The sequence below is a fragment of the Ahaetulla prasina genome, chromosome 5 (genome assembly GCF_028640845.1).
Source record: "Ahaetulla prasina isolate Xishuangbanna chromosome 5, ASM2864084v1, whole genome shotgun sequence".
Lineage (NCBI taxonomy): Eukaryota > Metazoa > Chordata > Lepidosauria > Squamata > Colubridae > Ahaetulla > Ahaetulla prasina.
The window spans coordinates 2991766-3006167 of NC_080543.1; the positions used below are offsets into that span (position 1 = coordinate 2991766).

General features: G+C 41.7%; 1 protein-coding gene across 2 annotated transcripts in view; it reads left to right on the forward strand.

The window, feature by feature from the left end:
• RAB6A (RAB6A, member RAS oncogene family) overlaps positions 1 to 14402 on the forward strand; it is a 61332-nt gene that overhangs the window by 34556 nt on the left and 12374 nt on the right. Inside the window, exons 2-4 of one of the 2 annotated variants that reach the window (XM_058185405.1) lie at positions 3538 to 3596; positions 9121 to 9174; positions 12331 to 12436. In XM_058185405.1, coding sequence (XP_058041388.1) covers positions 3538 to 3596; positions 9121 to 9174; positions 12331 to 12436 — 219 coding nt within the window. Of the gene's footprint in view, positions 1 to 3537; positions 3597 to 9120; positions 9175 to 12330; positions 12437 to 12505; positions 12612 to 14402 lie in introns of both variants that reach the window. The other variant, XM_058185403.1, reaches the window with a different exon arrangement.

Sequence of the window (14402 nt, forward strand, 5' to 3'; positions counted from 1 at the left end):
ACTCTTCCTCATTCCATTGTGGGGAAAGGCAGGACAGGGAGCCAAAGCTGGCTTCAGAGGAGATAGATAGTGCTACTTGGAAGTGCCGAGTCCTGACTCCAGAAAAGAGGCAGGACTATAAGATACAAAGGTTCCCAGGGCTTCTGAGAGAAAAAGACCTTCAGACTTGTCACCCTGCAGATTCAGCTGTTACACTGTGCAGTCACAAGTTAAGGTGTTGTCTGTGGAGATTCTCCCCATCATCCAGGTCATGGTTGTCCCAAAGGGGTTTTCTCCAAAAGGCAACTGGGCATTCTTGGTTTTTTTCCCCCCTTTGAAAACATTTCGTGTCAGTGTTCTGAGTAACGCACCCATCAAAAGCAGAACTTTATTGGATGCATCAAATCGGCACAGCCAGTGAAACCCAACTCTGAAAGTTTATTTTTATGACAAAAAATAAAATAGCAATTGATCCCCTCCCCTATTGTCACAGGTCACATTGCCCACTTAGGACGTTTGGCGGGCTCCTTGGTCAACTTCCCGCCTCCTTCAACTGCCACCTGTGGATTTGACCTTGGTTCCCAGGAGAAAGCTTTTTGTTTTGACTACTAGCTAGGCTGTTATTTTCCCCCCCTTCCCCCTTGCAAGTTCATGGCAATTATGAGATATCAAAAGATGGCTTTAGCCAGGTTTGCTTCAGAGTTGACATTTCGCTTCTCATCCAAGAAGCTTTCTTTGGGAAAAAGCACTTTTGGGACAAGTTAAGGTGTTGATACACTGCCCTTTAAACCTCTAAATGTGTTCTGTCTCCTTCCCCACTTCGGATTAACGAGCTGGCCTTCAGCCAGTGGATTCACGGCTCTTATCAGTCCTGGCAGAGAAATCGCAGCTGCCTGCCAAAGTTTAAACAAATGACTCACATAGCAAGACTTTCAGCTCTTTTTGAAACGGATCAGCTAAACTTTGCTTCCCGTGGAGTGAGAGCAGTCCCCAAGCTCCTTATATATCCTGTGGGGTGGGGCTCCTGCCCCACCTTTCCCTTTGATGACGCCGCCTCTCTAATCTTCTGAAGCGTGGGTCGATCCAAGCTTGATTATTATTATTATCATTATCAGCTGGGTCTGAAGGCATAGCCTGGGGAAGGGAGGAATCAGAAGATGACAGCCTCATTACATCCTCCGACTGGTCTGGTTCTGGCTTCTGGAGCCAGGCCAAAGGCATCGGTGCTCCCGAGGTAAGCCTTACCGGCCCTTCTTCCTCACTCTCGGAGTCACTTTCGGGCATGGGGCCAGGTTCGGAGGCTGGAGTCACAACAAAATGGCTTAGGACTTGTATGGTAAAGATACACCTTTTTCATTAAGTCAATGAGTCCTGTTCTAACCCACTGTTGAATATGAGTCTCTTTATTTTTTCTTTCCCAGCGTCTCTTGAAAAGCCCTCCGTCTTGTCCAAAAAGGACTCTTCATTTACTCCCAATCCCTGGTTAGCAGCTTTGTCCATTTATGTCTTCACTGTGTGAGAAATTCTCCAACAGCACATTTGTGAAAAAGATTGTGCTTTTGAGAGGAATCAGTCCTTTTTCTTTGCTCACAGTACATGATGTTCCTGACTGCTTAAATCTACGTGGGCAGAAGCCTGGTATACCGGAAATAGCTTTTTTTTTTTAAGCTTCCTGCACTCGCTTTCATAAATACCCAGCTAAATTTAGTTTATTTAGACACGAACTTGGGACTTTAATCATGTGTACCACGCTTATTAGTTTGAAGTGTGAAATATATAATACTTGCCGCCTATCGTGGATGATAAACCTTGTTTTTTTTCAGTAAATACGGTTTGGCTGAAATACAGCATGAAGCAGACTTGGACAAAAGACTGCTTTGTCAAAGTGGGAAGTATTTGCTTGCTTTCAGCTGCAAACTGGAGGAAAGATAAATGGCATCTCACTGAGTTTACTCAATATGCAAAGCTATCTTCTCTTTGATTTTATTTTTTTGGGCTTGGAAGACCCCTGGATTAGGATCCAGATCACGGGTATATTTCTTTCTTTTTGTTAGTTTTGTGTTTTGTTTCGTTATTAAATAGGAAAGGAAGGGCTGGTTAAGCCAACCACCATCAGCATGGCTGGGATGCAAATTCTTGCCTCAGCCAGCCTTTTTTAATATTAAGCCCCTCTGTGAATTTAGTATTACATACTGTACAGGGATCTTCTCCTGGTATTTTCTCTCTAAAAGGCTTGTGTTAGATTGTAATTCCCATTAATTCTGCCACATTGTGGAATCAGCTGCAGAGGATGAGAGTTGTAATCCTGCATATTTCCTCCTTCATTTGCACAAATTTTAGAATATTAATATACACTCTACCAGTTGGGAGTGAGCTGCAATTTTTACTACTAACTTTTTGCCTTACTCAGACACAACAGTTGATTCTTCGATGAAATTATCATTCTCCTGTTCTAATTATTGAGTTCAAGGTGTGGTGGGGGTGGGGGCGATTTCAAGTCTTCATAAGAGTTACTGGCAGTAGTAGTTTCCTTATTCACTCTTTGCAACAGGTGACTTAGGAATCTTCCCAGACAACCAAATTTTGTTGTTTGTTCATAATTTTCCATATGAATTGAACTCATTTACTCCTCATGACTCACTCACTTGTCCGTCCATCCATCCATCCATCCATCCATCCATCCATCCATCCATCCATCTATCCATCTCTGTATCTATCTATCTGTCTGTCTGTCTGTCTGTCTGTCTGTCTGTCTGTCTGTCTGTCTGTCTGTCTGTCTGTCTATCTAATATGGCTACCATCACAAGAAAAGTGACTCTGGGCTGCTGTCAGCAACCTAATAAAGCACAATGCAAATATAAACTGTCATGATAAAAATGTAAACTCAGTATTAAAATTAAATATTGTTCAGTATAAATTATACAAATCCTAGGTGCAGAGAGAATACGGTAAGTACATTCACCTAAGTACTGGATATCTACACATATTTCTGGTTCTCTCTGGGACTCCCAGGATGGGTGACATAGCCAAGGACTTCTGGAATGTCAGGAGGGATGGAGCTAACCTAATGTTAATGGGGACTTTTTCAAAAGGCAACATGACTTTCTTGCTTCCCAGCTCCTTAAAAATGTTTTGCTTCTCATCCAAGAAGCTTCTTCAGTTCTGGCTTGCTGGGGAATTCTGGGAGTTCACAAATCCTAAAATTGCCAAGTTTGGAGACCCCTGTTCTTGATCATTATATTTGGCCAATCCTGGATTAGTAGACTCTTCCCAGAGTTCAACTGAACAACATAGAGCCACAATTGCAAAGCGTGAAAGCTTTTGATAGTTGAATCTTATTGTAATGGGGACAGATGTTACAATAAGTGTTCACATGCTGTTAAACTAAAAATATTTCAAAGGGAACAGTTTGGGGGCCATATGGTTTATTTAATTATTGTCACTAAATCACAATCATTGTCAAAATGTGATTCATGTCAAATGTCTTTTCCTTAACTGCAGTACAATGATGCTTAGAATTTAGGTGGCTGTTACCAACATGTTTGTTTGTTTTTCCAGTTGGGAAGACTTCCTTGATCACCAGATTCATGTATGACAGCTTTGACAACACCTACCAGGTAAGATTTTTTTAAATTTTGTTTTATGACTTCCAAACTTTAATTTACAGGTTTCAGAACTTTGCTGAAATACTTCAGGTTAATAGAGATTTCCCTCTATTTTTAATCTCATGTAGTTGGAGAACGATGGATATAGGTGTTTCTTGAGAATGTTCAATAGTAGAATAGAAATAATAGAAGGTCAGGCCTCTGTTTCTAACAAATAGGAATCAGAGATGTTTCTGGCTTTGTTATCAGTATGCCTGCTTTCAATGAAAGACTGTACTAGTTGTGTACACTGTAGAAAATACCAGAAACTCTTTTCTCTTTTCGTGTTTCATACCCTATACAGCTATTCCATATGTGCTTCCGTATGTCTGACTAATATTGGTTCTGCATAAGTTTGCTAGATATCTTAATAAATAAGGAGAAAACTTTATGAAAACTAAAACATCTTTTTTGCGTATGTAGTGAATTAACCCACTTGCCAGATGACAGTCTCACACTCACATTCAGCCTGCTCTGGCATGTACATTCTGAGATAGACATAGAATAATAGAGCTGGAAGGGACCTTGGAGGTCTTCTAGTCCAACCCCCTTCTCAAACAGAAGAGCCCACACCATTCCAGACAAGTAGCTGTCTAGTGTCTTCTTAAAAACCTCCAGTGATGGAGCACCACAACTTCTGGAGGGAAGCCGTTCCTCTGGTTAATTGTCCTCACTATAAGGACAGTTTCTCCTTAGTTCTAGTTCTCCTAGGTCCTCTCTTTGATTACTTTCCATCTGTTGCTTCTTGTCCTTCTCAACTCCCTTCTCTGCCAAATGTAGAAAACATGAAGTCTTTTGAAAAGAAAGGGTAGAAGTCTGTGGCGAGAGGTTGGATAGGGAGCGGATCATCCACCATTCTCAGTACCTTTCTGATGGAATGTGGACCTGGAGAATAAGTGGGGTGCACTTTTTACAACCCAGAGCTTTTCCAGAGAGAGGCCCAGATTAAGAGTCTGCACAACCCCGAGCTGGATGGAGCAGGAGGGAAGATATTCAGAGCAGCCAGACCCTAGAAACTCTCAGGATAGAGCTAGTAGGTTAGAAGACTATAGCTTTCATATGGCAAGATTCTATCTCTTAGGTATACGCAAATAAAGGATTGGATTGGATTTCACCGTGTCATCTCTGGGCTTGACAAGCATCGATGTGAGGTTTGAAATCTCAAAGCAGCTGGAAAAGTCCAAGAAGTAGAAGCAGAAGATTATTTACTTCAAATATGTATAGTCAGAAATTTTTCCTAGATATATTTTTAATTTGGTTTCTCAGTGTTCCATGGAGTCTCATGTTCTCTGTATAAGTTAATGGAACTGAGTTTTTAATTTTGGTCTCCATCCATATTTTGGAATAAAAGCAAGAAGGTGCCACCTTTTCTTTGAAATCTTATTATCTGTAATTTTGAACACTCTCTTGTGGTTTATAATATTTTGTAGGGAAGAACAGAACCACCCTACCATTCTGAAGCACTGTTATTTTATCTTGGTTGATTTTTTTAAAATTAGAACTAATTGGTTAGCTGCTGAATGGGTGATTTTAAAAGCTCTCCTTCCACACTGCCTGCATTCTTTGTATTTTAGTTAAACATATTATTAATGCATTATCTTAACAATGTTTGGTTTAATTTTATCACAAGTTATCCAGGAATTGGCAATATAAACATTAAGTCACCTGGAAGTCAGACTAAACAAATTCTGACTAAGACTAACCAGACCAAGCAAATTCCTTTAAAAAAACAACAACTCATGTATTTCTTGTATTTTCCTTGTTCTGAAAGTTGAAGAAGATTGCATAAAAAGAAGCATAGGTCAAATAGTCATTTATTTCAATTAAAAGTCCCAGCCAGGACCAGTTAACCCCAGTTCTGAAACCTACGCATGAGTACTTTGTGTTCTTCTTTGTGATACTCAAACTTTAATTTTGGCATTCTTTGGAAGAAGAGCTTTTCAGAACTATCAATGCTTTTCCAAGATACTTATTCCAGTTAATGCACTAAGGCAGGGGCATCAAACTCAAGGCCCTGGGGGGTGCTTATATCTTGAAACACCGAAGGACCAGCCCATGGGATTTGTTTTATATTTGTAACTGTTTTTCTATTTACATTTCTACTGTTGCTTGGGATAGCAAGATGGGTGGGGTATAAGTCTTAATAATAAATAAATAATTTCTACATGCCCACACTACATTGAAAGACAGGGAATGGTTGCTTACAAATGCAAGGGTCCTTTCCCCCCTTTTTTGTGCGTGTGAAGGAGCCCTTCCCAAAAGTTGAACAGTACTATTGGCTGGATTGGAATTCCTCCGGTCGGTGTCAGCAGACTGGGGGCTTTTGATGATATAAGGCAGCTCAGAGGTTCTTTGCAGACCCTTTTCTATTTCTGCCCATTGCAGATACAGCCATTAATCGTGTTTTTTTTTTCTTCATACGATCATCAGTTGTCCTGTCCCAGCCTTCGTTCTCTGTGCAGCGCGTACCCTAGTTTTAATTGGCAGCATCCTGTGGTCATGTGACCCCATTTTATATTGATTTCACCAAAAATTCTGGAAAGAATGCAGAGAAGAGCATCAAAGATCATTAGGTGGCTGGAGGCTAAATCGTACGTGGAAACCTTATGGGAACTGGGCATGGCTAATCTAGAGAAAAGAAGGACTAGGGGGGACATGATAGCAGCGTTCCAGTATTTGAGGGGCTGCCCCAAAGAAGAAGGAGTCAAGCTATTCTCCAGAGCACCTGAGGGCAGGAGAAGAAGCAACAGATGGAAAGTAATCAAGGAGAGAAGCAACTTGGAACTAATAGAATAGAATAGAATAGAATTTTTATTGGCCAAGTGTGATTGGACACACAAGGAATTTGTCTTGGTGCATATGCTCTCAGTGTATATAAAAGAAAAGATACGTTCATCAAGGTACAACATTTACAACACAATTGATGATCAATATATCAATATAAATCATAAGGATTGCCAGCAACAAGTTATAGTCATACAGTCATAAGTGGAAAGAGATTAGTGATGGGAACAATGAGAAGATTAATAGTAGTGCAGATTCAGTAAATAGTCTGACAGTGTTGAGGGAATTATTTGTTTAGCAGAGTGATGGCCTTTGGGAAAAAACTGTTCTTGTGTCTAGTTGTTCTGGTGTGCAGTGCTCTATAGCGTCGTTTTGAGGGTAGGAGTTGAAACAGTTTATGTCCAGGATGCGAGGGATCTGCAAATATTTTCACGGCCCTCTTCTTGATTCGTGCAGTATACAGGTCCTCAATGGAAGGCAAGTTGGTAGCAATTATTTTTTCTGCAGTTCTAATTATCCTCTGAAGTCTGTGTTTTTCTTGTTGGGTTGCAGAACCGAACCAGACAGTTATAGAGGTGCAAATGACAGACTCAATAATTCCTCTGTAGAATTGGATCAGCAGCTCCTTGGGCAGTTTGAGCTTACTGAGTTGGCGCAGAAAGAACATTCTTTGTTGTCCTTTTTTAATGATGTTTTTGATGTTAGCTGTCCATTTGAGATCTTGCGATATGATAGAACCCAGAAATTTGAAGGTTTCTACTGTTGATACTGTGTTGTCAAGTATTGTGAGAGGTGGAAGTATGGAAGGGTTTTTCCTAAAGTCTACCACCATTTCTACGGTTTTGAGTGTGTTCAGGAATTAACTCCCTAACAGTGAGGACAATTAACCAGTGGAATGACTTCACTCCAGAATTTGTGGGTGTTTCAACCCTGGAGGTTTGTAAGAAAAGATTTGACAAGCATTGTCTGAAATGGTACAGGGTTTCCTGCTTGAGCAGGGGGTTGGACTAGAAGACCTCCAAGGTCCCTCCCAACTCTGTTATCCTGTAGTTCTGTTAAGCACTCTGCTCCTTTCTCTCTTGCTTTCTCCATTGGTTATATAGCAAGTCCACTGCAGCCCTGTCTCTCTGCCCCTTCCCTTGTTGGAAATAGACAGGGGAGAGAGAAGGGGGGGGCAAGGTTTGAAACAGCCCTATTCCTTTTTCCAAACTAAAAACCCTGCTTCCTGCGCTGCGAGGCATGAGGAAGCCCGAGGGCAGCCGTGTGGAAGAAGAAAAGGGCCTGCTGAATAGCTCTTTGCAAGGCTTCTTTCAAGTCCTCCATCAATCTGTTCACGCCTTAGCATTATCTCACGCCTGCACAGCACATGGCTTTGTGTGCTCTGCAAATAACCAGCCAGACGGCCGGATCCTTTCTGTCGAGGAGGCGCCCCAAGTTGGATTTCCAGTGGTGAGCCCAGATAAAACTGCACAATACAAGAGACGTTCGCTGCTTCCTAATATCGGGCTCCTGGATTCACTTAGCAAGCACAAGGGATGGAACTACTCAAAGGAGGAGGAGGAGGAGCATCAAGGGGAGAAGGACATTTAGGAATAGAATGGGCAGAATCTGTTCCTTCTTCATTGGTGGCAGAAGTTTCTTGTGGACAGAGGAGCTGTCTGAAAGATTAAAAAGAGCAAGGATTATCTTCGCACAATATTAGAAAAATGAAGAAACACCGCAAGGCGAGGAGATTATTCAGATGATATTCGATTGTGCAGAAATGGGTAGGCTGACACTGAAAACCAAACAGAAAGAAGACACAAAATGCTATCAAACATGGCACTTATTTTACCAGAGGTTGGAAAAAATGGTTGGAGAGTAAGAAGGGAATCTGTATTGTTAAGCAAATTAATTCTCCAGACAACACGATGTTTATTAAGCACTAAGAAATGTAATAAATAGAAAATTAATACGATTTATTTAAAAAAAAGAAAAGAGATTAGAAAGAGAATTTTCAGCAAAAGAAATGTTCCCTCTGGCATCAAAGAACCTCTGTTTTGTTAAGCCTTCGATTCAAGGCCCCCTTTTTAAAAATGTTCGTCTTCCCTTCCCTCTATATACTGGTAATACTTGACTTAATGACCACAATTGAGCCCAAAATTTCTGTTGTTAAACGAGACAGTTGTTAAGTGAGCCTTGCCCCATTTTACCACTTTTGTTGCCACAGGTGTTAAGTGAACCACTGCAGTTGTTAAGCTGATAAAATGGTTGTTCAGTGAATCTGGCTTCCCCATTGACAGAAGGTTGCAAAAGGTGATCACATGACCCCGGAACACTGCAACCGTCATAAGTACGAGTCAGTTGCCACGCGTCTGAATTTTGACCACGTGACCATGGGGGATGCTGCAACAGTCCTAAGTGTGAGAACCGGCCAGCGCCGTTGTAACTTCGAGCACTCACCAAATGAACTGTTGTAATTTGAGGGCTGCCTGTAATGGAAGTAGAATTTTGATCTGTGCCTCAGATTAGAGTCTAGATTAATTGCAAATTGTTCATCTAAAATAAAAAAAACAACAACACCAAATTTGCTTGATTAAATGGATCCAGCATGGTAGCTAATATTTCAGATTTTCATTATTCTTGACCAGCAGTTGAGTGGCTAGCGCATGTTTTAGCAAAAGGAATGTGTGTGCGTGCATTTATGTACTCACTGTTGAATTGCATTTTGCAGGCAACAATCGGCATTGACTTCTTATCGAAAACCATGTACCTGGAAGACCGCACAGTGAGTAAGAGTTTTGCAGTAACTAACTAGCCTGTTTTAACGTGGATGGTGCCTTGTATTGTCTACATCAGGGTTTCCCAACCTCGGCAATTTTAAGACGTGTGGACTTCAACTCCCAGCGTGGCTGGCTGGGGAATTCTGGGAGTTGAAGTCTTAAAATTGCCGAGGTTGGGAAATCTTGGTCTAAATGCATTTTGCAAGGATATGAGCAGTTTCTGATTTCCGATGGGCTGGCTGAGGATGCCACACCTCCAATGCTGATTGTGGGGAACAAGTTCTACAATCCAACCCCTTTCCTTACCTGAGCACCTCAGAGGCATCTGGTTGGCCAGAATGCTGGAGGAAGGCGGGCCTTGGCCAAACCAGCGGAGCTTTGCTTACCTTCTTATCATAGCAGAGAATAACTAGTCCGGCGCTCTTATCCTGAATATTTCAAACTGCATATGAAGGTAGAAAGCTAAATTTCACACGTATAAATTGGATGGAATGTGTTTTGCTCCTGTATTATCTTTATATGAAAAAGAGGTTAATTTGAAGTGGCCGGTAAATAACACAGTGCCCTTTTTGAGGCCATCCTTATACAGTGGTACCTCGCTACTGGTAGGCACGATGAGTACCAAACAAAATTTCCCCGTGAGGAATAATGTAGCGAGTCGCAAGGCAGCCGACACCCACAAGTTTTAGCTTGTGTGTTGAATACCAAACAAACGAGGAGTACCAGGACAAAACTCTCACCTCAAGTACCACATCCGATGAGTTTCAAAGAGTAGCAAGGTACCACTGTAGTAGCAAATAAAATAAACTGATAATCCTCTATACAGTGACAATCAAATGTTCTGCTTAGTGAGAAATCGCCTCTAATTTCCCAGTGACAAAAAAGAGACTTTTTGTCCAATTGTTTATTTCTTTTTTAAAAAGCCAAGCCTTTCTTTCCTATATTTCAAAATAGATAGGATAGTTCCATGCTTTAACCTTACGGTTATGCTGAGGTGCTGGAAGCTACCGTCAGCCCTCGCAAGTAAACCAGACGGGAAATAGGAGTAGATGAGCTAATTCCACTTTATTGTAAGGATACACTAAGAGAATTTTGCAAGTCTGAAAGTACAAAATTCCCGCTGTATCTGTTTAGTTAGGGTTTTTTGCTCTTTTACTCTGCAGCTGCAGGCGAGGCTGTCTGTTATCTGACGTTCTCTAAGCAGCATCTCTATGACCCCACCACACCTCCCATTGCCCCATACCATCACTCATATGTTTTGATACTTTCTGCATTACAGGCAGTCCTCGACTTACGACCACAATCGAGCCCAAAATTTCCCTTGCTGAGAGAGACATTTTTTGAGTGAGTTTTGCCTCATGTGGCCTGTCTTGCCACCGTTGTTAAGTGAATCACCGCAGTTGTTAGTAACCCGGTTGTAAAGTGAATCTGGCTTTCCCCTTGACGCTGCTTGTCGGAAGGTCGCAGAAGGGGATCACGTGACCCCAAGACACCGCAACCGTCATAAATACGAACCGGTTGCCAAGCTTCTGAATTTTGTTCACGTGACCATGGGGGGGATGCTGCAACGGTCCTAAAGTGTGAAAAATGGTCATAAGTCCCTTTTTTCAGTGCCATTGTCGCTTCAGACCGTCACTAACAAACAAAGTATTGTAAGTCAAGGACTACCTGTACTCTTCTCTTCCCTCCCCCCCCAGTGGAATTCCACATGCCAACCACGATGGTTTCTGGGCAATGTGGAGATTCAGACCCTATCTAGCTGCAAGGGCCTGGTGTTCCTTCTGACCATCTCCAGCTGGAATATCAATCAATCTATCAATTTTTTTCTTACCGTCCTAGTCCAGCATATCATTTTGAATAGAATCCTCTGGCCCAAAGCCCTCAAAACAAAACAAATATCTAATTGCACATCTATCTCAATGATCTACCACTATCATCGTATGTACATTGAGAGATTATGGACCGGAAACAAATTCCTTGTGTGTCTAAATCAGACTTGGCCAATAAAGAATTCTATTCTGTTCTGTTCTGTTCTACTCTACTCTACTCTACTCTACTCTACTCTACTCTACTCTACTCTACGCTATTTTCCTATTTCCTATTCTCTATTCTGTTCTATTCTACTCTACTCTATTCTATTTTCCTATTTCCTATTATTTCCTATTCTCTATTCTGTTTAGTCTAGTCTAGTCTAGTCTAGTCTAGTCTAGTCTAGTCTACTCTACTCTACTCTACTCTACTCTACTCTACTCTGTTTTCCTGTTTCCTATTCTCTATTCTGTTCTACTCTATCTATTTTCCTATTTCTATTATTTCCTATTCTCTATTCTATTCTATTCTATTCTATTCTATTCTATTCTATTCTATTCTATTCTATTCTATTTGTAAAAATCACACTGTTAGAAAACATTTCCCTTACCATCAATGCTGTTCCATGTTCATTTCGTTTTAAAATACGATGCGTGATAAAGCTATATGGTATATGGCTGCTAATTGGCTTTGTTCAAAACGCCCACTGGTTTCCAACAGTCGCTCTTAGTTATCCCAGGTTTCTTGCAAAACCTCAACAGAAGGGATGTGCAACCTTAAGGGACTGTTAAGGCTTGTGGACTTCAACTCGCAGAATTCCCCTGCCAGGTGGTTTTCAAGAAGAGCTCGGACATGCCATTTGTCTAGACTGGTATAGGATCTCCTGCTTGAGCAGGGGGTTGGACTAGAAGGCCTCCAAGGTCCCTTTGTTCCTCTGCTGGAGAATTATGGGAGTTGAAATCCATGAGTCTTAAAAATTGCCAAGGTTGCACATCCCTGCTCGAGTTTTCCCCTCTGCAGGTGAATCCTCCTTTGCTGGCATGCTGCCCTAAGAGATGCCTGACGCTGCCTGCCTGATCTGCAAAGTTACCTGGGTTTTCCTGCTCCCCCACCCCCACCACAAAAAAGGTTCCTGGACTCACCCGGAGCCTTCTAAGAAATTATTGCGGCCGCCTTCTGCTTGCAACCTCAGCGTTAACACCTTCCATGCATGATTTTTTAAAAATATATATTTTTTAAAAACCCTTTGCTTTTTTATTTAAAAAAAAAAAAGCAGTGGAACTTTTTGTTCGTTTTCGTGGTGGTTTGGCTTTTTTTTCTTTTTTCTTTTTAAATTTTCTCCCATCCCACAGATCAGGTTGCAGCTCTGGGATACTGCGGGCCAGGAACGTTTCCGTAGCCTCATTCCCAGTTACATCCGCGACTCTGCCGCCGCTGTAGTAGTATACGATATTACAAGTAGGTATATTTAGCTCTGGCCTTTGACTTGTTCTTTTTTTCTTGCTTGTTTTGACTGATTTCCGTTAGGTACGGTTGCAATTGTGGGACACGGCAGGCCAAGAGCGGTTCAGGAGCTTGATTCCTAGCTACATTCGTGACTCCACTGTTGCAGTTGTTGTGTATGATATCACAAGTGAGTGGGGGGGGCATTTCCAGTATTCTTGGTGCATGCTCTCCCTTTCCCTTCCTCCCTTCCTTTTCCTTCCTTCCCTCCCTCCCTTCCTTTTCCTTTCTTCTTTCCTCCCTCCCATCCACTTCCTTCCCTCCCTCTCTCCCTCCCTCCCTCCCTTCCTTCCATTTCCATCTCCTTTCTTTCCCCCTTATTGTCTTCCTTTCCTTTCCTTTCCTTTCCTTTCCTTTCCTTTCCTTTCCTTTCTTCCTTTCTCCCCTCTCCTTCTCTCCCTTTCCCTCAAGCGAAGCTGTGCATGCTCTACCACAGTGTGCTTGTCCCCTCACTGTGGCATGAAAATGGTTTCCTCGCCTGGAGCTTCAAGCAGGAGGCCTTCTACCGCGTTTCAAATGGACAGGAACCTGCTTCACAGGATTCTCCACCGGGGCTCAACCCTAAAGTTGTCCCTGTCCTGCACCCATCATCTACAAAGCCACAAGATTGACTCTGAATATGGGCAGGAAGCATTTTCCTCCCCGTGGATTAGACCAAATTAATTTCCATTTAGGTGAGGATTCGAAAGCTGACTCCGGCTTGAAAGCTAGGCTTTTTGCAAAACGATCCCTGGCTTTTCCAGTTCTTTAAATTTAAACATTCTATCATCTCCTGAGCAAACCAGGGAGTTTTTGCCTCTAGTCTAGAGGCAGAGCCCCTCAGTTTTGTTGATTCTGCTTCTCACTGTTGTCTCTTGTGCATTCCTTCCCTCCCTGCCTGTCTGTGCTCAGAATCCCTGAAAGCAAACCAGTCTCACCCATCGTCTCAATTCATCTGCTGTTCTGTGGGTATTATTGTCCTGTGTTGCCTTTAAGTTTCTTGAGTTTTTCCATTGAAATCCTTTATTGTTGTTCTTGCGTTGCTCTTAAAAGCTCCAGGGATTGTTAACATCCTGTTCTCATGTACACAAAAACCTTCTTTTTTTTCCTCCCTTCCTTCTAATTAGTTTCACTGATTAATTTCCTATAAAGGTATGTACTTTTCAAAGAACTGCATTTAGATATTTCCCTCTCCTGTCTGTAAAGCACAGACACACAACAAAATACTAGTAAGCATTTTTGAAGCCTTATTTTTATCGCAAGTACATTAAGCAATTCCTGTTTTCTCTCAGTTTCAAATCTGCCTTTGAAATAGACAACTGAATGAATTGGTATTGAAACATGAAAGAGAAAAATTGAGATCTTTTTATAAAATCTAGGCTCAGCCTGAATGGAACATTTTTGGGTTTTAATGCTCCAGTGCACCCAAGCATAAAAAATATATATACTGTTAATCAACTGGCAGAAGAAACCATTTCATTTCTGAGAGTATAATTTGCTGTTTTGAAAAGTTGGTTTCTGTGAAATGTTGTTTTCCCCCTGACCTAAAGCTACAATATGGAAATCTGTAGAGATTCTCAGCCGTCCAGGTCAGGGTTGTCCCAAAGGTGCTTTTTCAGGAGGCGCAACTGGACTTCCTTGTTTTTTCTTTTGAAGATGTTTCACTTCTCATCCAAAAAGCTTCTTCAGCTCTGACTGGATGGTGGAGAATCGAAGGATTGATATTCTGTGCAGACAGAGCTGGTCATTTGCATCCTTTGAGAGGGTCCTTGAGGCCACTTGGAGAGTTACTTGTGTCCTTGGAGTCACCTGAATGGTGCAAATGGTTCCTATAGTCTGCAATTTCTCCTCTGGAAATCCATTCCTATTCCCACCCCATTCCAAGGGCCTTCATCCCAAATTGTATAGCTAAAGAGTCTGAAAGAAAAAACAAGAAAATTCA